The 24918-nt window shown below is 40.2% G+C and overlaps 1 protein-coding gene across 9 annotated transcripts in view; it reads right to left on the minus strand.

Annotated features, from left to right (window-relative positions):
- LOC128700786 (polyamine-transporting ATPase 13A3) overlaps positions 1-24918 on the minus strand; it is a 79764-nt gene that overhangs the window by 42290 nt on the left and 12556 nt on the right. For 6 of the 9 annotated variants that reach the window (XM_053794237.2, XM_053794239.2, XM_053794238.2 and 3 more), the window contains exons 3-4: positions 12621-12889; positions 12285-12442 (exon numbers count right to left, since the gene is read on the minus strand). In XM_053794237.2, coding sequence (XP_053650212.1) covers positions 12285-12442; positions 12621-12889 — 427 coding nt within the window. Of the gene's footprint in view, positions 1-12284; positions 12443-12620; positions 12890-13207; positions 13372-13715; positions 13794-20978; positions 21064-23083; positions 23131-24918 lie in introns of those variants that run through there. The other 3 variants (XM_053794232.2, XM_053794234.2, XM_053794233.2) reach the window with 3 other exon arrangements.

The raw sequence follows: 24918 nt of genomic DNA on the forward strand, positions 1-24918 counted from the left end.
AAGAGTATATGGAGAAAAAGAGAGAAGTTAAGAGAGTGGTGAAGCAATGTAAAAAGAGAGCAAATGAGAGAGTGGGTGAGATGTTATCAACAAATTTTGTTGAAAATAAGAAAAAGTTTTGGAGTGAGATTAACAAGTTAAGAAAGCCTAGAGAACAAATGGATTTGTCAGTTAAAAATAGGAGAGGAGAGTTATTAAATGGAGAGGTAGAGGTATTGGGAAGATGGAAGGAATATTTTGAGGAATTGTTAAATGTTGATGAAGATAGGGAAGCTGTGATTTCGTGTATAGGGCAAGGAGGAATAACATCTTGTAGGAGTGAGGAAGAGCCAGTTGTGAGTGTGGGGGAAGTTCGTGAGGCAGTAGGTAAAATGAAAGGGGGTAAGGCAGCCGGGATTGATGGGATAAAGATAGAAATGTTAAAAGCAGGTGGGGATATAGTTTTGGAGTGGTTGGTGCAATTATTTAATAAATGTATGGAAGAGGGTAAGGTACCTAGGGATTGGCAGAGAGCATGCATAGTTCCTTTGTATAAAGGCAAAGGGGATAAAAGAGAGTGCAAAAATTATAGGGGGATAAGTCTGTTGAGTGTACCTGGTAAAGTGTATGGTAGAGTTATAATTGAAAGAATTAAGAGTAAGACGGAGAATAGGATAGCAGATGAACAAGGAGGCTTTAGGAAAGGTAGGGGGTGTGTGGACCAGGTGTTTACAGTGAAACATATAAGTGAACAGTATTTAGATAAGGCTAAAGAGGTCTTTGTGGCATTTATGGATTTGGAAAAGGCGTATGACAGGGTGGATAGGGGGGCAATGTGGCAGATGTTGCAAGTGTATGGTGTAGGAGGTAGGTTACTGAAAGCAGTGAAGAGTTTTTACGAGGATAGTGAGGCTCAAGTTAGAGTATGTAGGAAAGAGGGAAATTTTTTCCCAGTAAAAGTAGGCCTTAGACAAGGATGTGTGATGTCACCGTGGTTGTTTAATATATTTATAGATGGGGTTGTAAGAGAAGTAAATGCGAGGGTCTTGGCAAGAGGCGTGGAGTTAAAAGATAAAGAATCACACACAAAGTGGGAGTTGTCACAGCTGCTCTTTGCCGATGACACTGTGCTCTTGGGAGATTCTGAAGAGAAGTTGCAGAGATTGGTGGATGAATTTGGTAGGGTGTGCAAAAGAAGAAAATTAAAGGTGAATACAGGAAAGAGTAAGGTTATGAGGATAACAAAAAGATTAGGTGATGAAAGATTGAATATCAGATTGGAGGGAGAGAGTATGGAGGAGGTGAACGTATTCAGATATTTGGGAGTGGACGTGTCAGCGGATGGGTCTATGAAAGATGAGGTGAATCATAGAATTGATGAGGGAAAAAGAGTGAGTGGTGCACTTAGGAGTCTGTGGAGACAAAGAACTTTGTCCTTGGAGGCAAAGAGGGGAATGTATGAGAGTATAGTTTTACCAACGCTCTTATATGGGTGTGAAGCGTGGGTGATGAATGTTGCAGCGAGGAGAAGGCTGGAGGCAGTGGAGATGTCATGTCTGAGGGCAATGTGTGGTGTGAATATAATGCAGAGAATTCGTAGTTTGGAAGTTAGGAGGAGGTGCGGGATTACCAAAACTGTTGTCCAGAGGGCTGAGGAAGGGTTGTTGAGGTGGTTCGGACATGTAGAGAGAATGGAGCGAAACAGAATGACTTCAAGAGTGTATCAGTCTGTAGTGGAAGGAAGGCGGGGTAGGGGTCGGCCTAGGAAGGGTTGGAGGGAGGGGGTAAAGGAGGTTTTGTGTGCGAGGGGCTTGGACTTCCAGCAGGCATGCGTGAGCGTGTTTGATAGGAGTGAATGGAGACAAATGGTTTTTAATACTTGACGTGCTGTTGGAGTGTGAGCAAAGTAACATTTATGAAGGGATTCAGGGAAACCGGCAGGCCGGACTTGAGTCCTGGAGATGGGAAGTACAGTGCCTGCACTCTGAAGGAGGGGTGTTAATGTTGCAGTTTAAAAACTGTAGTGTAAAGCACCCTTCTGGCAAGACAGTGATGGAGTGAATGATGGTGAAAGTTTTTCTTTTTCGGGCCACCCTGCCTTGGTGGGAATCGGCCGGTGTGATAATAAACTGCAACTTCTGTGAATCTCCCACATAATAAATATCAGCATGTGGGAGAGAGCGCTGTGATAACTCACTTTGTGTGACTTTTATCTTTTAATCACACGCCTCTCCAGTCATGCCATCTCTCATGTGATTTACTCTCTTACAACCCCATCTGGCAAATATATTAAACAACCACGGTGACATCACACATCCTTTGTCTGGAAGGCCTACTTTTAATACAGAAAATTTCCCTCTTTACACAGCTACCTAACTCTGCCTCCCCACTATCCCTCGGCAGAAAAACCTTCACTGCTCAGCAACCTACCTCCTACACCACACTTGCAACATCTCTGCCACACTGCCCTCTCAATCACCCCTGTCATACAGCTTTTCCAAATCCATAAATGCCAAAGACTCCTTTAGCCTTATCTAAATATCATGTTCACTTATATGTTTCTACTGTAAACACTCTGGATCCACACTTCACTTCCCTTCTTAAAGCCTTTGTTCATTCACATATCTCACTGCCTTACTTTAATTCTTTTCTAATGAGACTTACTATGTTATTTTTACTAGGAAAGAGACTTCAATAGACTTATCTCTATAATTTTTGCACTTTTATCTCTTTATTTTATACAAATGAATCCATGCATATGTTTCTCTGCTAATCCCTAGGCACTCAATTTCTCCAGATACATTTATTAAATAATTGCACCAACCACCCAAAACTATATCCCACCTGCTTTTAACATTTCATCTTATCCCATCAACTCAAAGTTGCCTTACCCCTTCATTTTACCTACTGCCTCACTAACTCCCCCACACTCACAACTGGCTCTTCCTCACCCTACATGCTATTCCTCCTGCCCCATACACGAAATCACAGCTTCCCTATCTTCATCAACATTTAACACCTCAAATATTCTTCCATCTTCCCAATACCTAACTCCTCCATTTAATAACTCTCCTATTTTAGACAACCATTTGTTCTCCAGGCTTTAACTTGGCTAATTCCCACTCCAAAACTTTTCTGATTTCTCAAACAAAAATTTGCTGATAACATCTCACCCACTCTCATTTGCCTCTTTTACATTGCTTCATCACTTAACTTCTTTCTTTCTATGTCTTTTCCCTCTCTGTACTTCAGACTTGTAAAACTTCCTCATATGCTAACTTTTTCTCCCCATTTACTCTCTTCTTTTGTACTGCTTCATTCCACTAATCGCCCTTCTTCCTCCTGCACCCACTTTCCCTGCAACCACAAACTCTCTGCCATGTGACCACATCACATTTTAAACCTACCCCCACCCTTCGACCCCAGCCGTCTATGCATGCTCATTAGGCCCATCTATCCTCCAATAGCTGTCATGATCTTACTCCACTGCCTCCTCTTTTTAGTTTATAAACCTCTACCTCTCTTCCTGATGTCATTCTCCTTGCATCCCATCTATACCTTTACTCAGTGTAGCTACAACTAGAAAGTATTCAGATATATCTGTGGCCCTCTAAAACATGTACATCCTGAAGTCTACTCACAGCTCATTCACACATAATCCAACAAACCACTGTCATTTCTACCCTACATCATATCAGGTATATACTTATATTTATCCTCTCTTTTCTTAAAATATGTACAATTATAACGTAAACTCTTCTTCTATACAAAGTTCAGACCAAAGGGCCCTCTATTATTTACACCTGGTACTCTAAACTTACCTACCACACCCTCTCTAAAGTTTCTCCATTTTAGCATTCAAGTCCCCTACTACAATTATCCTCTCACTTATATATAATATATATATATATATATATATATATATATATATATATATATATATAATATATATAGGTAGGTTGGTAGACAGCAAATCTACCTAGAGGAATGACGCCTCTGCTAAGTGAGTAAAACTAAAATTGTGCAATTGTTTTACATGATGGTAGATTGCTGGTGTCCTTTTTCTGTCTCATGAATATGCAAGATTTCAGGTACGTCTCACGCCTACTTACACTTAGGTCACACTACATACATACAAGCACATATACACACCTCTGGCTTTCTTCTATTTTCTTCTAGTTCTTATTTTGTTATTTCCTCAATCAAAGGGGGAAGTGGAACAGAATTTTTCTCCGTAGTTACAAGTGTTGTAAGAGGCAACTAAAGCCGGAGCAAGGGGCCAGTAACCTTTCTCCTGTATATATTACTAAATGTAAAGGAGAAAACTTCTTTCCTTTGGCCAATTCCCGCCGGGGTGGATACGGTCGTGTTGAAAGAAAGAAGATATATATAAGATATATATATATATATATATAATACATAGGTAGAGTTGGTAGACAGCAACCACCCAGGAGGTACTACCGCCCCAAGCAAGTGAGGAAGTCTAAAGCCTGTAATTGTTTTATGATGGTAGGATTGCTGTGTCCTTTTTCTGTCTCATGGAACATGAGATTTCAGGTAATGCCTTGCTACTTCTCTACTTACACTAGGTCATACCACATGTACAAAGCACATATATATACACCCTCTAGTTTTCTATTTTTCTTAGTTCTTATTCTTGTTTATTTCCTCTTATCTCCATGGGGAAGTGGAACAGAATTTTTCCTCCAGTTGGCAAGCAGTTTGTAAGAGGGGCAACTAAATGCCGGAGCAAGGCCAGTAACCTCTTCTCCTGTATATACATTAAATGTAAAGGAACTGCTTTCCTTAACACCCTCACTGTGGATACTGTACAGGTGTTGAAAGAAAGAAATATATATATATATATATATATATATATATATTATATATATATAAAGGTAGTAGAGTTGGCAGATACAACCATTTGTGTGAGGTACTACATTCCACAAGTGAGTGTAAAACGTAAAGCCTGTAATTGTTTTATATGATGGTAGGATTGCTGGTGTCCTTTCTGTCTCATGAACATGCAAGATTTCTGTGCATACTTCATGCATTTACTTACACTGAATGTACCACATGACATGTACAAGCACATATATACAATTCTCATAGCTTCCTTTTCTTCTATTTTCTTTCAGTTCTTATTTTGTTTATATTTCATCTCCATGGGGAAGGGCAGACTCTTCCTCCAGTTATGTGTTGTAAGAGGCAACTAAAATGCCGAGCAAGGGGCCAGTAACCTTCTCCTGTATAGAGACATTAAATGTAAAAGGAGAAACTGCTTCTTTTTGGGCCACCCCGCCGTGACATGCTGTAAAGAAAGAAAGAAAGATGGGTACATGCAGATAGAGGCAACTATATATCAGATCATTATTTAGTTGAAGCAAAGTTAGCGAAGAGGCAGATGGAAAAGAGGAAGGTGGCAACATGGAGGAAAGTGTATAAACTAAGGGAGGAGGAAGTTCGTGATAGGAAGCCATCATTATGGTGTGTGCATAGTAAAGATGAGTAGTGGGGTTAAGAGGGTTAGTTAGCTTAAAATGCATTAGAATGTGGGGCAGAAGTTTGTGGTTATAGGAGGTGGGGGCAGGAGGAAAGAGAGGAGGATAGAAATGGGATGGGCAGGTATATATGTGAACATTATTTAGATAAAGGTAGGGAAGTTTTTATTGCATTTATGGATTTAGAAAAGGCATATGATAGAGTGGATAGAGGAGCAATGTGGCAGATGTTGCAAGTATATGGAATAGGTGGTAAGTTATTAAATGCTGTAAAGAGTTTTTATGAGGATAGTGAGGCTCAGGTTAGGGTGTGTAGAAGAGAGGGAGACTACTTCCCGGTAAAAGTAGGTCTTAGACAGGGATGTGTAATGTCACCATGGTTGTTTAATATATTTATAGATGGGGTTGTAAAGGAAGTAAATGCTAGGGTGTTCGGGAGAGGGGTGGGATTAAATTTTGGGGAATCAAATTCAAAATGGGAATTGACACAGTTACTTTTTGCTGATGATACTGTGCTTATGGGAGATTCTAAAGAAAAATTGCAAAGGTTAGTGGATGAGTTTGGGAATGTGTGTAAAGGTAGAAAGTTGAAAGTGAACATAGAAAAGAGTAAGGTGATGAGGGTGTCAAATGATTTAGATAAAGAAAAATTGGATATCAAATTGGGGAGGAGTATGGAAGAAGTGAATGTTTTCAGATACTTGGGAGTTGAAGTGTCGGCAGATGGATTTGTGAAGGATGAGATTAATCACAGAATTGATGAGGGAAAAAAGGTGAGTGGTGCGTTGAGGTATATGTGGAGTCAAAAAACTTTATCTATGGAGGCAAAGAAGGGAATGTATGAAATGTATGAATGTATGAATGTATCACTGCTTTTGCAGAGGTGCTCAGAATACAACAGTTTAGAAGCATATACGTATAAAGATACACAACATATCCTTCCAAACTGCCAATATCCCAAACCCCTCCTTTAAAGTGCAGGCATTGTACTTCCCATTTCCAGGACTCAAGTCCGACTATATGAAAATAACCGGTTTCCCTGAATCCCTTCACTAAATATTACCCTGCTCACACTCCAACAGATTGTCAGGTCCCAAGTATCATTCGTCTCCATTCACTCCTATCTAACACGCTCATGCACGCTTGCTGGAAGTCCAAGCCCCTCGCCCACAAAACCTCCTTTACCCCCTCTTTCCAACCCTTTCGAGGACGACCCCTACCCCTCTTTCCTTCCCCTATAGATTTATATGCTTTCCATGTCATTCTACTTTGACCCATTCTCTCTAAATGACCAAACCACCTCAACAACCCCTCTTCTGCCCTCTGACTAATGCTTTTATTAACTCCACACCTTCTCCTAATTTCCACACTCCGAATTTTCTGCATAATATTTACACCACACATTGCCCTTAGACAGGACATCTCCATTGCCTCCGTCTCCTCGCTGCTGCATTTACCACCCAAGCTTCACATCCATATAAGAGTGTTGGTACTACTATACTTTCATACATTCCCTTTTTTGCCTCCATAGATAAAGTATTTGACTCCACATATACCTCAATGCACCACTCACCTTTTTTCCCTCATCAATTCTATGATTAACCTCATCCTTCATAAATCCATCCGCCGACACGTCAACTCCCAAGTATCTGAAAACATTCACTTCTTCCATACTCCTATTCCTTAATTTGATATCCAATTTTTCTTTATCTAAATCATTTGATACCCTTATCACCTTACTCTTTTCTATGTTCATTTTCAACTTTCTACCTTTACACACATTCTCAAACTCATCCACTAACCTTTGCAATTTTTCTTTAGAATCTCCCATAAGCACAGTATCATCAGCAAAAAGTAACTGTGTCAATTCCCATTTTGAATTTGATTCCCCATAATTTAATCCCACCCCTCTCCCGAACACCCTAGCATTTACTTCTTTTACAACCCCATCTATAAATATATTAAACAACCATGGTGACATTACACATCCCTGTCTAAGACCTACTTTTACCGGGAAGTATTCTCCCTCTCTTCTACACACCCTAACCTGAGCCTCACTATCCTCATAAAAGCTCTTTACAGCATTTAGTAACTTATCACCTATTCCATAAACTTGCAACATCTGCCACATTGCTCCTCTATCCACTCTATCATATGCCTTTTCTAAATCCATAAATGCAATAAAAACTTCCCTACCTTTATCTAAATAATGTTCACATATATGCTTCAATGTAAACACTTGATCTACACATCCCCTACCCACTCTGAAGCCTCCTTGCTCATCCGCAATTCTACATTCTGTCTTACCTCTAATTCTTTCAATTATAACTCTACCGTATACTTTTCCTGGTATACTCAGTAAACTTATTCCTCTATAATTTTTACAATCTCTTTTGTCCCCTTTCCCTTTATATAAAGGGACTATACATGCTCTCTGCCAATCCCTAGGTACCTTCCCCTCTTTCATACATTTATTAAACAAAAGTACCAACCACTCCAACACTATATCCCCCCTGCTTTTAACATTTCTGTCATGATCCCATCAGTTCCAGCTGCTTTACCCCCTTTCATTCTACGTAATGCCTCACGTACCTCCATATATATATATATATATATATATATATATATATCAGCTGTTTTCTTCTGGGAACCATAAAGAGATTATAATTATAATAATAATGCCTGGAGTTTACCTGGAGAGAGTTCCGGGGGTCAACGCCCCCGCGGCCCGGTCTGTGACCAGGCCTCCTGGTGGATCAGAGCCTGGTCAACCAGGCTGTTGCTGCTAGCTGCACGCAAACCAACGTACGAGCCACAGCCCGGCTGATCAGGAACCGACTTTAGGTGCTTGTCCAGTGCCAGCTTGAAGACTGCCAGGGGTCTGTTGGTAATCCCCCTTATGTATGCTGGGAGGCAGTTGAACAGTCTCGGGCTCCTGACACTTATTGTATGGTCTCTTAACGTGCTAGTGACACCCCTGCTTTTCATTGGGGGGATGTTGCATCGTCTGCCAAGTCTTTTGCTTTCGTAGTGAGTGATTTTCGTGTGCAAGTTCGGTACTAGTCCCTCTAGGATTTTCCAGGTGTATATAATCATGTATCTCTCCCGCCTGCGTTCCAGGGAATACAGGTTCAGGAACCTCAAGCGCTCCCAGAAATTGAGGTGTTTTATCTCCGTTATGCGCGCCGTGAAGGTTCTCTGTACATTTTCTAGGTCAGCAATTTCACCTGCCTTGAAAGGTGCTGTTAGTGTGCAGCAATATTCCAGCCTAGATAGAACAAGTGACCTGAAGAGTGTCATCATGGGCTTGGCCTCCCTAGTTTTGAAGGTTCTCATTATCCATCCTGTCATTTTTCTAGCAGATGCGATTGATACAATGTTATGGTCCTTGAAGGTGAGATCCTCCGCCATCATCACTCCCAGGTCTTTGACGTTGGTGTTTCTCTCTATTTTGTGGCCAGAATTTGTTTTGTACTCTGATGAAGATTTAATTTCCTCGTGTTTACCATATCTGAGTAATTGAAATTTCTCATCGTTGAACTTCATATTGTTTTCTGCAGCCCACTGAAAGATTTGGTTGATGTCCGCCTGGAGCCTTGCAGTGTCTGCAATGGAAGACACTGTCATGCAGATTCGGGTGTCATCTGCAAAGGAAGACACAGTGCTGTGGCTGACATCCTTGTCTATGTCGGATATGAGGATGAGGAACAAGATGGAAGCGAGTACTGTGCCTTGTGGAACAGAGCTTTTCACCGTAGCTGCCTCGGACTTTACTCTGTTGACGACTACTCTCTGTGTTCTGTTAGTGAGGAAATTATAGATCCATCGACCGACTTTTCCTGGCGCTATTACGCCATGGTCACACTTGTCGAAGGCTTTTGCAAAGTCTGTATATATTACATCTGCATTCTTTTTATCTTCTAGTGCATTTAGGACCTTGTCGTAGTGATCCAATAGTTGAGACAGACAGGAGGGACCTGTTCTAAACACATGTTGCCCTGGGTTGTGTAACTGATGGGTTTCTAGATGGGTGGTGATCTTGCTTCTTAGGACCCTTTCAAAGATTTTTATGATATGGGATGTTAGTGCTATCGGTCTGTAGTTCTTTGCTGTTGCTTTACTGCCCCCTTTGTGGAGTGGGGCTATGTCTGTTGTTTTTAGTAACTGTGGGACGACCCCCGTGTCCATGCTCCCTCTCCATAGGATGGAAAAGGCTCGTGATAGGGGCTTCTTGCAGTTCTTGATGAACACGGAGTTCCATGAGTCTGACCCTGGGGCAGAGTGCATGGGCATGTCATTTATCGCCTGTTCGAAGTCATTTGGCGTCAGGATAACATCGGATAGGCTTGTGTTAACCAAATTTTGTGGCTCTCTCATAAAAAATTCGTTTTGATCTTCGACTCTCAGTCTGGTTAGCGGCTTGCTAAAATCTGAGTCATATTGGGACTTGAGTAGCTCACTCATTTCCTTGCTGTCATCTGTGTAGGACCCATCTTGTTTAAGTAGGAGCCCAATACTGGATGTTGTTCTCGACTTTGATTTGGCATAGGAGAAGAAATACTTTGGGTTTCTTTCGATTTCATTTATGGCTTTTAGTTCTTCCCACGATTCCTGACTCCTATAAGATTGCTTTAGCTTGAGTTCGATGCTTGCTATTTCTCTGACCAGTGTCTCCCTACACATTTCAGATATATTGACCTCTTTTAGCCGCTCTGTTATTCTTTTCAGTCGCCTGTAAAGGGAGCGCCTGTCTCTTTCTATTTTACATCTACTCCTCCTTTTTTTTAGAGGAATAAGTCTTGTGCATACATCGAGTGCCACCAAGTTAATCTGTTCTAGGCATACATTGGGGTCTGTGTTGCTTAGTATATCTTCCCAGCTTATATCGGTTAGGACTTGGTTTACTTGGTCCCACTTTATGTTTTTGTTATTGAAGTTGAATTTGGTGAATGCTCCCTCGTGACTAGTCTCATTATGTTGGTCTGGGGCTCCACGCATACATGTCTGAACCTCAATTATGTTGTGATCTGAGTATATTGTTTTTGATATGGTGACATTTCTTATCAGATCATCATTGTTAGTGAAGATGAGGTCTAGTGTATTCTCCAGTCTAGTAGGCTCTATTATTTGCTGGTTTAAATTGAATTTTGTGCAGAGATTTAAAAGCTCGTGTGAGTGTGAGTTTTCATCAGAGCTGCCTCCTGGTGTTATTACTGCAACAATATTATTTGCTATATTCCTCCTGCCTTAAGTTGAAATCCCCCAGGAGCAAGATGTTGGGTGCAGGAGCTGGAAGATTTTCCAGACAGTGGTCAATTTTTAACAGCTGTTCCTGGAATTGCTGGGATGTTGCATCCGGAGGCTTGTAGACTACCACAATGACTAGGTTTTGGTTCTCGACCTTTACTGCTAAAACTTCCACTACATCATTTGAGGCATTTAGCAGTTCTGTGCAAACAAGTGACTCTGCAATGTACAGGCCACCTCCCCCCTTTTGCCTGTTCACTCTGTCACATCTGTATAGGTTGTAACCTGGGATCCATATTTCGTTGTCCAAGTGATCCTTTATGTGGGTCTCAGTGAAAGCCGCGAACATTGCCTTTGCCTCTGCAAGCAGTCCACGGATGAAAGGTATATATATATTTTTTTTTGTTTTCAACATATATATATATATATATATATATATATATATATATAATTTATATCAGCTGTTTTCTTCTGGGAACCATAAAGAGATTATAATAATATATATATATATATATATATATATATATATATATATATATATATATATATATATATATATATATATATATATATATATATATATATATACATATATATATACATATATATATACATATATATATATATATATATATATATATATATATATATATATATATATATATATAATTTCAATACAGTGCTGACACTAAAAATACTGTAAATGTATGTCTGTATGTATGTAATTATTTATGGATGCTTGTGTGTTTGAGCTCCATCTTGAGGTCATGTATCTACATGTATATGCATAAGTGTACAGACAAGAAGTTGTAATAAGCACTGCCCAACGGCTCAAAATCTCCACATAAAGACAACAAAACAGACAATAAGAAAAGTGTAATACACATTTCAGCTTCACCCTGAAGCCCTCTTCAGTAAACCAAGTACAAGAGATGACACTTACAGACTGAGGGAGGTCACATTAATAATGCAAGCTTCTGAGAATACATCACTAATAAGGGACATGTTTATTATGTAAATTTAACCTCTAATATATCCCCTGATGCTTACAATTTTACATTACCCAAACTGTCATTAAGCAGGTGAGGCCTACACAGCAGCACAGAATTCTTTACTAAGAAGTTTTAGGATTATGCTTGTCAGACATTCATGATTACTGTACAGTGAAATTAATGATAAAATAGCTAATATTGAACTAAACAGGCATCTGGATCACTGATCACTTTACGGAGGATATAACCTAAGCAACCAAACGATTCACTGGTGCATTAACTGTGACAGAGTTACTGAAATTCTTTCTTAATTAAAGTTTGTGATAATAATGCATATATATGAGGGGTGGCTGTCCAGTCAGGGAAAGGTGTTATTAAACTAATGTAGTACAAATGTTAGTTATACGATGACCTGCTCCATGAAGCTTTCAGTTATTTGACGGAGACTTTCCTCTGGCTTACCAGTCCATTTTGTGAAAAATTAAAAATCACATCCTAAGATGTGATACCATATTTTTAAATTTCTCCATACTATGTAAAAAAACACATTTTTTCAAGAACTTACTTGTAAATTGGCTGACTGAGATGGGTGGCATCTGAGGGTCCATTATGAACATTACTGGAAGCATCATGTACATGCAGAGAGATCACATACTGTGATGGAAAACCAGGCTCCACATCATCCACTTCAACTTTTACTACATGAAGTTGACCATCAGCATCCTGGTTAACACACACACAAGCCTTTTTGATTTTTATAGCTACATATAACACAGAGAAAATGGAACTAATTAATTGCTGATTAAATACAATAAACTGTTCTTGATGATTGTACTAGTATATATGTATCAGTAAATATTTTTGTACATAGGGATAATATTGATTGATGTCAAATGTTTACCTTTAATATAAGAGAATCAGCTTCTGACAATGAGCACTCTCTCCTCATGAAGTACACTCTCCATTCTGGCTTCCAGTAAGATACTAGATAAAACATCCCCAGGGTGAGTATAGTCAGCAGGTAGAAGATGGCAGCCTTACAACAAGAGTACCGGTAACCATGAACCATCAGCTCCTCATCCGTGCCTGGCTGGATAACCTGCTCATGGTTGGACACCCCTCTATCCCTTTCTCTATCCTCGCCTAACCGGTCATACGCCATGTTTGCAACTGAAAGAAGCATGTGTAATGTGACATGATTTAAGTGCGAAAGGCCACCAGTATCCTGGTGGGCAGGAGTGTATTGCAAGTACAGTAATTACACAGCCATCCTACAATATTCTGGTGGGCAGGAGTGTATTGCAAGTACAGTAATTACACAGCCATCCTACAATATTCTGGTGGGTAGGAGTGTACAAGTAATTACATTTTTATTGCAACCAACTGGATATAACATGTTAAATATGTATTTCAAACCTCTTGTACACCCACTTATGTATTAAGTAAAGGATTAAAATACAGATACATTATAGTACCTAATTCACTTACCTTTTCACTATCAAAATATGTACAGAGAAGGTCTATATAACATCAACTCTTATATTGAACAGCACTGTGATTCAACACTGACTCCAGGTACAGGACACCACAACTTAAGTTCTGTTTTCCCACATTTCTGTTACGATGATTTTCCATTGTGTAGCCATATTCCACTAAATCAAAATTTATAAATGTAGCACTAACAGACAACAGTAAAATAACATGCATTAATGTATCTTTAATTACAGTATAATAAATCACACTTTTAATGTGTTCTGTACAGAGTACAGAATTATTTCCATACAAACTGGTTGGCATCAATGTATACAGTGAAAAACATTTTTTTTATTTTAATGTATTACTTTCAAGTGAACAGAGTGAAATGTTCTATAGTACTGAATAATATATTCTCATGAATAACAAATTCTCCAATAAATGTAACACAATTTATATCATTCATCAATAGTTATTGTTTGTGAAATTTTTTATTTAACTAAATTACAGTAGTATAGTTTACTTTGGGTGTACACAGTATATGAAATATGTGAGTGTAAGCCAATGCCAGCTGCCACACTGAGCTCTGTATGTAAGGAACACCTGCTCACCTAACAGGTGATGCAAGTGTAGACACATGGTGGAGAGGGAAGGGGGGAGAGGAGCAGCAGAGTAAACAGGGGGAGAGGAGGTGGAGAGGATCAATAGTTGCTTCTTTAATCACTTAAAAATGAATGGTTGTGCTGCAGTTTGGAGCACATCTGGCAAGACAGCTATCAAATGAAAGATAGTAAAAATGCTTCACTTGCTGGGTCACCCTATCTTGGTAGTAGACAATCAGTGGCGCAAAAAAAAAAAAGGGGGGGGTAGGAAAGTGTATGGGGCTGGGCCTCATAACACCCCCTTCAATATAGTCCTGTTACATATGGGCTAAGTCTGAAACTTACCCTAAGCCCCAGACATGGTAATAATACAGTTTAGTCAGTTTGCAAATGAAAATACAGTATGTCACACTATTCAACTTAACTGCATTGTTTGAGGTTAAACTGACATAATGTACAATTGTTCTAAGCCTAAAATATATGTGTTCTCAAAACCATTATACTGTACAAAATGTACACTACTATCATCAAAATATCTGTAACTTTTCTAACCACAGCTTAACTTAACACTATAAAGTTATTCTTAGCAAATAATGTGGTACAATATCAGATTATTTCTCAGGGAGAAATGTACGCTTACAAAAAGTTACAAGACAAGCTAGTCATCAAGATGGGATGTCAAGAAAACAGATCTGCTGCCACTCAAGAGGGAGAGGTTTTTTAGTGCCAGGAAGGAAAAAAAAAACTGGCAGGAAATGGCAGAAATCGTACACCAAATCCAGTCATTCCTGGAGTGGAACCACAGTCGATGGCCTCCACTCCAAACCAACAGATACAGATACTAATGCCGGAAAAAAAATCCCCCCCCAGTACCAAAAATACCACCAATCCGATAACATTCTTCTTTGCAAATATACAGGGTCTAAAGCCAGCAACAAACAACAAAATACCTTTCATCTGTGGACTGCTTGCAGAGGCAAAGGCAATGTTCGCGGCTTTCACTGAGACCCACATAAAGGATCGCTTGGACAACGAAATATGGATCCCAGGTTACAACCTATACAGATGTGACAGAGTGAACAGGCAAAAGGGGGGGGGTTGGCCTGTACATTGCAGTCACTTGTTTGCACAGAACTGCTTAATGCCTCAAATGATGTAGTGGAAGTTTTAGCAGTAAAGGTCGAGAACCAAAACCTAGTCATTGTGGTAGTCTACAAGCCTCCGGATGCAACATCCCAGCAATTCCAGGAACAGCTGTTAAAAATTGACCACTGTCTGGAAAATCTTCCAGCTCCTGCACCCAACATCTTGCTCCTGGGGGATTTCAACTTAAGGCACCTAAAATGGAGGAATATAGCAAATAATATTGTTCCAGTAATAACACCAGGAGGCAGCTCTGATGAAAACTCACACTCACACGAGCTTTTAAATCTCTGCACAAAATTCAATTTAAACCAGCAAATAATAGAGCCTACTAGACTGGAGAATACACTAGACCTCATCTTCACTAACAATGATGATCTGATAAGAAATGTCACCATATCAAAAACAATATACTCAGATCACAACATAATTGAGGTTCAGACATGTATGCATGGAGCCCCAGACCGACATAATGAGACTAGTCACGAGGGAGCATTCACCAAATTCAACTTCAATAACAAAAACATAAAGTGGGACCAAGTAAACCAATTCCTAACCGATATAAGCTGGGAAGATATACTAAGCAACACAGACCCCAATGTATGCCTAGAACAGATTAACTCGGTGGCACTCGATGTTTGCACAAGGCTTATTCCTCTAAGAAAAAGGAGGAGTAGATGTAAAATAGAAAGAGACAGGCGCTCCCTTTACAGGCGACGGAAAAGAATAACAGAGCGGCTAAAAGAGGTCAATATATCTGAAATGCAAAGGGAGACACTGGTCAGAGAAATAGCAAGCATCGAACTTAAGCTAAAAGAATCCTTTAGGAGTTAGGAATCGCGGGAAGAACTAAAAGCCATAAATGAAATCGAAAGAAACCCAAAGTATTTCTTCTCCTATGCCAAATCAAAATCGAGAACAACGTCCAGTATTGGGCCCCTACTTAAACAAGATGGGTCCTACACAGATGACAGCAAGGAAATGAGTGAGCTACTCAAGTCCCAGTATGACTCAGTTTTTAGCAAGCCGCTAACCAGACTGAGAGTCGAAGATCAAAATGAATTTTTTATGAGAGAGCCACAAAATTTGATTAACACAAGCCTATCCGATGTTATCCTGATGCCAAATGACTTCGAAAAGGCGATAAATGACATGCCCATGCACTCTGCCCCAGGGCCAGACTCATGGGACTCTGTGTTCATCAAGAACTGCAAGAAGCCCCTATCACGAGCCTTTTCCATCCTATGGAGAGGGAGCATGGACACGGGGGTCGTCCCACAGTTACTAAAAACAACAGACATAGCCCCACTCCACAAAGGGGGCAGTAAAGCAACAGCAAAGAACTACAGACCAATAGCACTAACATCCCATATCATAAAAATCTTTGAAAGGGTCCTAAGAAGCAAGATCACAACCCATCTAGAAACCCATCAGTTACACAACCCAGGGCAACATGGGTTTAGAACAGGTCGCTCCTGTCTGTCTCAACTATTGGATCACTACGACAAGGTCCTAAATGCACTAGAAGACAAAAAGAATGCAGATGTAATATATACAGACTTTGCAAAAGCCTTCGACAAGTGTGACCATGGCGTAATAGCGCACAAAATGCGTCCTAAAGGAATAACAGGAAAAGTCGGTCGATGGATCTATAATTTCCTCACTAACAGAACACAGAGAGTAGTAGTCAACAGAGTAAAGTCCGAGGCAGCTACGGTGAAAAGCTCTGTTCCACAAGGCACAGTACTCGCTCCCATCTTGTTCCTCATCCTCATATCCGACATAGACAAGGATGTCAGCCACAGCACCGTGTCTTCCTTTGCAGATGACACCCGAATCTGCATGACAGTGTCTTCCATTGCAGACACTGCAAGGCTCCAGGCGGACATCAACCAAATCTTTCAGTGGGCTGCAGAAAACAATATGAAGTTCAACGATGAGAAATTTCAATTACTCAGATATGGTAAACATGAGGAAATTAAATCTTCATCAGAGTACAAAACAAATTCTGGCCACAAAATAGAGCGAAACACCAACGTCAAAGACCTGGGAGTGATCATGTCGGAGGATCTCACCTTCAAGGACCATAACATTGTATCAATCGCATCTGCTAGAAAAATGACAGGATGGATAATGAGAACCTTCAAAACTAGGGAGGCCAAGCCCATGATGACACTCTTCAGGTCACTTGTTCTATCTAGGCTGGAATATTGCTGCACACTAACAGCACCTTTCAAGGCAGGTGAAATTGCCGACCTAGAAAATGTACAGAGAACTTTCACGGCGCGCATAACGGAGATAAAACACCTCAATTACTGGGAGCGCTTGAGGTTCCTAAACCTGTATTCCCTGGAACGCAGGAGGGAGAGATACATGATTATATACACCTGGAAAATCCTAGAGGGACTAGTACCGAACTTGCACATGAAAATCACTCACTACGAAAGCAAAAGACTTGGCAGACGATGCACCATCCCCCCAATGAAAAGCAGGGGTGTCACTAGCACGTTAAGAGACCATACAATAAGTGTCAGGGGCCCGAGACTGTTCAACTGCCTCCCAGCACACATAAGGGGGATTACCAACAGACCCCTGGCAGTCTTCAAGCTGGCACTGGACAAGCACCTAAAGTCAGTTCCTGATCAGCCGGGCTGTGGCTTGTACGTTGGTTTGCGTGCAGCCAGCAGCAACAGCCTGGTTGATCAGGCTCTGATCCACAAGAAGGCCTGGTCACAGACCGGGCCGCGGGGGCGTTGACCCCCGGAACTCTCTCCAGGTAAACTCCAGGTTATTAATCTTAAGTTAGTTTCTCCGCACATTAAAGGGCTTTCGGCATGCACACCTAAATGTAATTCACCTTTGTACAAACACTGTACCAAGCTGAAATAAAGTATCTTTATCTTTATCTAAACACGTAATAACACTCATGCTAAATAAGATAGTCACAGATATGTGCTTATCAGGACTGTTGACACTGATTTAGTGATTATTGCCAAATTGAGTTCATGTTAGTTCCTGATTAACCGAGTTGTGGTGCTTAGTTTGGCTTGCATGCTGCTAGCCACCAGTGCCTGATGGATCAAGGTAATGAACAGGCGTGGTCTGTTCATTACCTTGATTCGATACAGGTACGTACACTGTACATACCTGTGGTGGCCCGGTGGCCTGGTTGCTAAAGCACCCCGGCGGGTGGAAACATTTCGACACGTTTCCTTACACCTGTTGTCCTGTTCACCTAGCAGCAAATAGGTACCTGGGTGTTAGTCGACTGGTGTGGGTCGCATCCTGGGGGACAAGATTAAGGACCCCAATGGAAATAAGTTAGACAGTCCTCGATGACGCACTGACTTTCTTGGGTTATCCTGGGTGGCTAACCCTCCGGGGTTAAAAATCCGAACGAAATCTTATCTTATCTTATCTCGCTTCACACGGCGAGGGCCTGGGTTCGATTCCCAGCCAGAGTAGAAACATTGGGCGTGTTTCTTTCCACCTGTTGTCTATGTTCCCCATCAGTAAAATGGGTACCTGGGTGTTAGTCGACTGGTGTGGGTCGCATCCTGGGACACTGACCTAATTTGCCCGAAATGCAGAGCATAACAAGTGTTTCTATATAGTAGTATGTCATTGTTGTCAGCTAGGACTGTATACCTTGTACATGTACTTGTAGTAAATAAAGATATTATTATTATTATTATTATTATTATTATTATTATTATTATTATTATGTGTAAGTACCTAGGATAACCAAAAATGTCAAAGCGACTTATTTCCATTGGGGTCCTTGAGATAGCGACCAGAGTCTAGCCACATTCTTTGCATTTGGTTTAAGAATCATGTGTGTCTGCCAAACTGTTAAAAGTACTTTTCATCAAACCTAAACCTGGTTATTACAACATCAGTTTTAATATTGCGAATTGCTCCATAAACATACTTATATCTTTATTTCTACAAGTACACGTACATGGCATACAGGCCTAGCTGACATCAATGACATACTACTAATATAGAAAGCCGCTTGTTATGCAGAGCATTTCGAGAAAATTAGGTCAATTTTTTCCTAGGATGCGACCCACACCAGTCGACTAACACCCAGGTACCCGTTTTATACTGATGGGTGAACATGGGCAGCAGATGTCTTATGGAAACACGTCCTAATGTTTTCCAGCTGTTAAAGTTATCACTGTTGGTTATAGATCTGATTTCCTCTTATTATTCCTAGTGTTAGACACACACACCAAAGTTATATTGTAAATTTTCGTTCAGAGTGCTTTTTTTTTTTTTTTGGTAACTTATCAACTGTATCATGAAGGTGTAATCCAGCATGTGATGTAATTCATGACAATTATACCTTAATTCCCCTTTTCCCGTATTTGTGAGTATCAATATCTGGAATCTGCAATGAGCATGTTGTTAGTCATAATGCGAGCAACAGCTGTGGAAAATACTGTATACATTTTCCAGAAATTCAGTATTTATATGTAAATAGATGGCCATACTGTATTTAATAATATTTGTCATAGAAAACGGAAAGCCTGCGTCTGGGCAGACGAGACTCGCCATCTTGGTTTTGAATTGGATACAACGTTAATATAATGGGAAGAATTTTTCGCGCTCTAGAGGTTAAAATTGGATTGACACCTCTCAAATAGGAGGCGAAATTGTTGGATGTGCATAACTTGAGATATCAGACGACTGGACAAGACAGCTCCAGGAACCTCAGATAATCTCTCTAGATTTGTGTATAATTCTGGCCAGTGTTTTCATAAATTTAGTGAGGTTTTTCTGAGTATGATACAACTTAATATCCAGTCAAATTGGTGAGTGATATTAAGATATATTTTCCTTCTGTTACCTGGAGTTTACCTGGAGAGAGTTCCGGGTGTCAACGCCCCCGCGGCCCGGTCTGTGACCAGGCCTCCTGTTATGTATATGTGAATTTATATATAATCATTTTTTTAATATACAGTCCACAAATTTATATATTTACCAGTATTCCTGGTGTATGTATTATTTCATTTAATTAATAGGTCCAGAGCAACTTGTGGATATGACAGTGGTAGGTATCGAAGGGGGACATTTTTTGCGACCTAGGTGTCCCAAATTCCTACTTGTCTATGTAACATTGATAAATAATAATTATCTTTGTTATCATTTACTGTTATGTACATAATTAGTTACATTCAGATAAATGCAATTTTCCACAACAGCCTTCAGTGATGACAGATCAGTAACATTCATGGAGTCAAACTTAGTGTTATAATACACAAATAACCCGCACATAAAAGAGAGAAGCTTACGACGACGTTTCGGTCCGACTTGGACCATTGACAAAGTCACATTGACAAAGTCAGTGTGACTTTGTCAATGGTCCAAGTCGGACCGAAACGTCGTCGTAAGCTTCTCTTTTATGTGCGGGTTATTTGTGTATCGTTCCAGTCACAGTATTGTGCCTTTTTTTTTTGTTATTTAGTGTTATAAGTTAACTTAAGCATCATTAGTATAGCAAACAATTCCGTTTGCGGTGTAGACACCCAATTGTTGTCTGACTCAGCATACGCCCTATCGTTTTTATCAAGGGAACTGACGAAGTAGAGATGTTGCCCTACCAGTAGACTCCTGCCCACAGGATGCATGCAAGGAACCATCATAAGATAAGATTTTGTTCGGATTTTTAACCCCGGAGGGTTAGCCACCCAGGTTAACCCAAGAAAGTCAGTGCGTTATCGAGGACTGTCTAACTTACTTCCATTGGGGTCCTCCAGGATGCGACCCACACCAGTCGACTAACACCCAGGTACCTATTTGCTGCTAGGTAAACAGGACAACAGCAGGTGTAAAGAAACGTGTCGAAATGTTTCCACCCGCCGGGAATCGAACCCGGGCCCTCCGTGTGTGAAGCGGGAGCTTTAGCCACCAGGCCACTTATATCACGCTAACAAAACGTATTTCTAATATGACAACACTTCAAGACTAATTCTAAATACGTTTTATAAGTCCAGGTAGAGTCTGTATCAATAAATATGCAACAAATGGTAACGTACAGTGCTTCTAGCTGTGTAGAGGATAAGTAAGGCAGCAGCCACATCCTTTGTGAGGATTGAGGCACCGTACTGCTGCCTCTACTGAATTATACTAACATACATACGTATATATCTGCCTTATCATTTATTACTCTGTTGCTCGTGTGTATGCTATAACCTTCTTGGTCTCTTAATTTGGTGGTGTTGGTGGCGCCGTATAGGTCCTGCTATATATACTGGGGAGTCTTCAAGTGGAAAGCCATGCATTGGCAACTCGTTTAAATATTTCTCAAACAATTTTCCTGTTGTGAACGTGTTAGTTTCTCTCCCTCTCTCTCTCTCTCTCTCTCTCTCTCTCTCTCTCTCTCTCTCTCTCTCTCTCTCACTCTCTCTCTCTTTCTCTTTCTCTCTAGAACACACAATTTTCCTATTGTCAACAGGAGAGAGGTCCAGGGGGTCGATCCCCAGCACTGGTGGAAATATTAGGACGTGTTTCCTTAAGACACCTACTGTCCATGTTCACCTAGCAGTAAATTAGATACCTGGGTGTTAGTCAACTGGTGTGGGTCGCATCCTGGAACAAAACTGATTTAATATGCCCGAAATGCTCTGCAGTACTCTGCACGTCGGGTTGCGTGCGGCCAACAGCAACAGCCTGGTTGATCAGTATCTGATCCATCATGAGACCTGGTCACAGACCGGGCCGGGGGGCGCTGACCCCCGAAACCCTCTCCCAGTATACTCCAGGCATGACAAGGGTCTTGTGGAAAATACTGTATATATTTTCCAGAAATTCAGTATTTATATGTATATAGATGGCCATACTGTATTTAATAACATTTATGTCATAGAAAATGGAAACTGAGCCTGGGGAGAAGGGACAGTCGCCATTGTTAATTTGAATTGGATACAACGTTAGTGTAATGGGAAGGAATTTTCGTGCTCTAGAGGTTAAAATTGGGTTGACACCTCTCAAATAGGAGGCGAAGTTGTTGGATGTGCATTCCTGCATAACTTGAGATATCAGGCGACTGGACAAGACAGCTCCAGGAACCTCAGATAAGTCTGTTATGTTATAACTCTGGCCAGTGTTATTTTCATAGATAGTGAGGTTTTATGAGTATGATACACATTAATCTCCAGTCAAATTGGTGAGTGATATTAAGATATTTTCCTTCTGTTATATAAATGTGTGTATATATAGTCCTTTTTTTAATTTATATATTTACCAGTATTCCTGGAGATGTATAATTCATTTAATTAATAGGTCCAGAGCAACTTGTGGATATGACAATGGTAGGTATCGAAGGGGGACATTTTTTGCGACCTAGGTGTCCCAAATTCCTACTTGTCTAACTGATAAATAATAATTATCTATGTTCATTTACTGTTATGTATATAATGATACATCCAAGTAAATGCAATTTTCCACAGGTCTTTCCATATAGTAATATGTCAGCTAGGCCTGTATACCTTGTATGTACATGTAGAAATAAAGATGATATTATCTGGTGGCCTGGTGGCTAAAGCTCCCGCTCCACACACGGAGGGCCCGGGTTCGATTCCCGGCGGGTGGAAACATTTCGACACGTTTCCTTACACCTGTTGTCCTGTTCACCTAGCAGCAAATAGGTACCTGGGTGTTAGTCGACTGGTGTGGGTCGCATCCTGGGGGACAAGATTAAAGGACCCCAATGGAAATAAGTTAGACAGTCCTGGATGACGCACTGACTTTCTTGGGTTATCCTGGGTGGCTAACCCTCCGGGGTTAAAAATCCGAACGAAATCTAGTCTGTCTCACTCCCTCCATGATTTCACTGTCAGCTGAAGGCAAGTTCTTAATGTTCCAATATGGGTTTATTATTAATTTATTTAGCTACTTTCCTTGGAAACAGCGCGGCGACTCGTACTCAGATCCCAGTGTATATTAATTTGTAAATTACAAGATGAACTTTGAATGTACAACGTTATGGAAACCCTCATGCAAGCTGAATGAGACACTATACAAATTTTAGGTGTGCAGAAAAAACTTCTCGGCATTGAAGACTGGACACCATGAGCACAGTTCTGTAGGTGTAGCTACAAACAGCTAATTAACGAAATAAAAAAATATCAGGACTACCGACCTTAACGTGGTGGTCATCACTCTCAGAACACACACTGACTCCCGACACTAGGTCTCCTGCCCCACATTATAACTATCATCCTATTATTCTATTGTTACTGATACCATACATGTGGCAATGTTTGTTCTGCAGATAACCTTGAAAGAGAATGGAAGTAAACATTTCGTGAATACGTTAAACATATATAATCCATGATTAAATTGTGTATATTTAGCTACGTATCAAACACACATGATCTGATATATGGTTTTATGGTATATATATATATATATATATATATATATATATATATATATATATATATATATATATATATATATATATATATATATATATATATATTATATATATATATATATATATATATATATATATATATATATATATATATATATATATATATATATATATATATATATATATATATATATATTATATTATATTATATATATATATATATATATATATATATATATATATATATATATATATATATATATATATATATATATATATATATATATATATATATATATATGTGTGTATATATATTATATATATATATAATTATAGATATATATATTATAGATATATATTATATATATATTATATATATATTATAGATATATATTATATATATATATATATATATTATGGTGCGTAAAGCAACGCATGTTGCTTTACCTGCTTTTCTGTCTTCGTGTTTGGCTTCCAGTGCATTAGTCAAGAAGATAGTGCCCGAACGCTTGAGAGACATGGTAGGAGCTCAAGACCCCAGGTTTACTGAAGCAGCGATTCGGTGGGACACCCTTACAGACTCCTCCAGTAGACCAGCTCCTCCCAAACAGCACAAACAGTCCCACTGGGACAAACCGATCATGGAAAAAATCGCCAACACAATGCTCTCCAACGCTTCAGGAAAGAACAAAGCTCGTCTCCTGGCAGTGAAGGCACCACACTCAGGAGATTTCCTGTTAGCTGTTCCCAATTCCTCCCTGGGCACCCGTCTCGACCCACAGGCCATTCGGATTGGTGTTGCTCTTCGCCTAGCCGCCCCCATCCTCACCGAACATAGGTGTATTTGCGGCAGGGCGACAACTGATCAATTCGGACTTCATGGTCTCGTGTGTCACACAGCAGAAGGGAAGTATGCCAGACATGAGGAGGTCAATGATATAATAAAGAGAAGCCTCGCCACAGCCCGTTGCCCAGCTCAACGGGAACCCCAAGTACAGAGGTCTGATGGAAGTCAAAAGCGTCCTGATGGAGCCACTATACTACCCTGGAAGGATGGAAAGCAGATTGCCTGGGACTACACCTGTGCTGCATTGGCAGACACCTACTGCCATACTCTGTAGTGGAAGGGGTGGAGCTGCCAGCCACAGGGAGACCCAGAAGATCCGAAAATATGAAGACCTTCCTCTACTATAACTTCATTCCAATAGGGTCGGAGACCCTTGGAGCATGGGGCAAGTGTGCTCTAAAGTTCCTCAAAGAGCTAGGTGAAAAGCACATCATAGAAACCAAGGCCAACAGAGCGACCAGCTTCCTCTATCAGAGACTCAGTGTTGTGATCCAGAGAGGAAATGCCTGCAGCATTCTGGGCACGTGGCCCACCGCAGGGGAGCTGGACGAAGTATTCGAGATGTAGCTCTGAGTTACCTATGTTGTTTTACTTTCTGTTGTATTTTTGTGAATGTTTGCAATGTATTTTGTCTTTAAATAAAACATACTTGAAATATTGGGGGTGGTAGGAGAAAATTCTTTCAAACAGCTTCAGGAGAACCTTGAGTTTTCCCTGAAGCAAGTTTATCTTTTCTCTGAGGATGAGGGTC

Source organism: Cherax quadricarinatus, chromosome 56 (genome assembly GCF_038502225.1).
Source record: "Cherax quadricarinatus isolate ZL_2023a chromosome 56, ASM3850222v1, whole genome shotgun sequence".
Lineage (NCBI taxonomy): Eukaryota > Metazoa > Arthropoda > Malacostraca > Decapoda > Parastacidae > Cherax > Cherax quadricarinatus.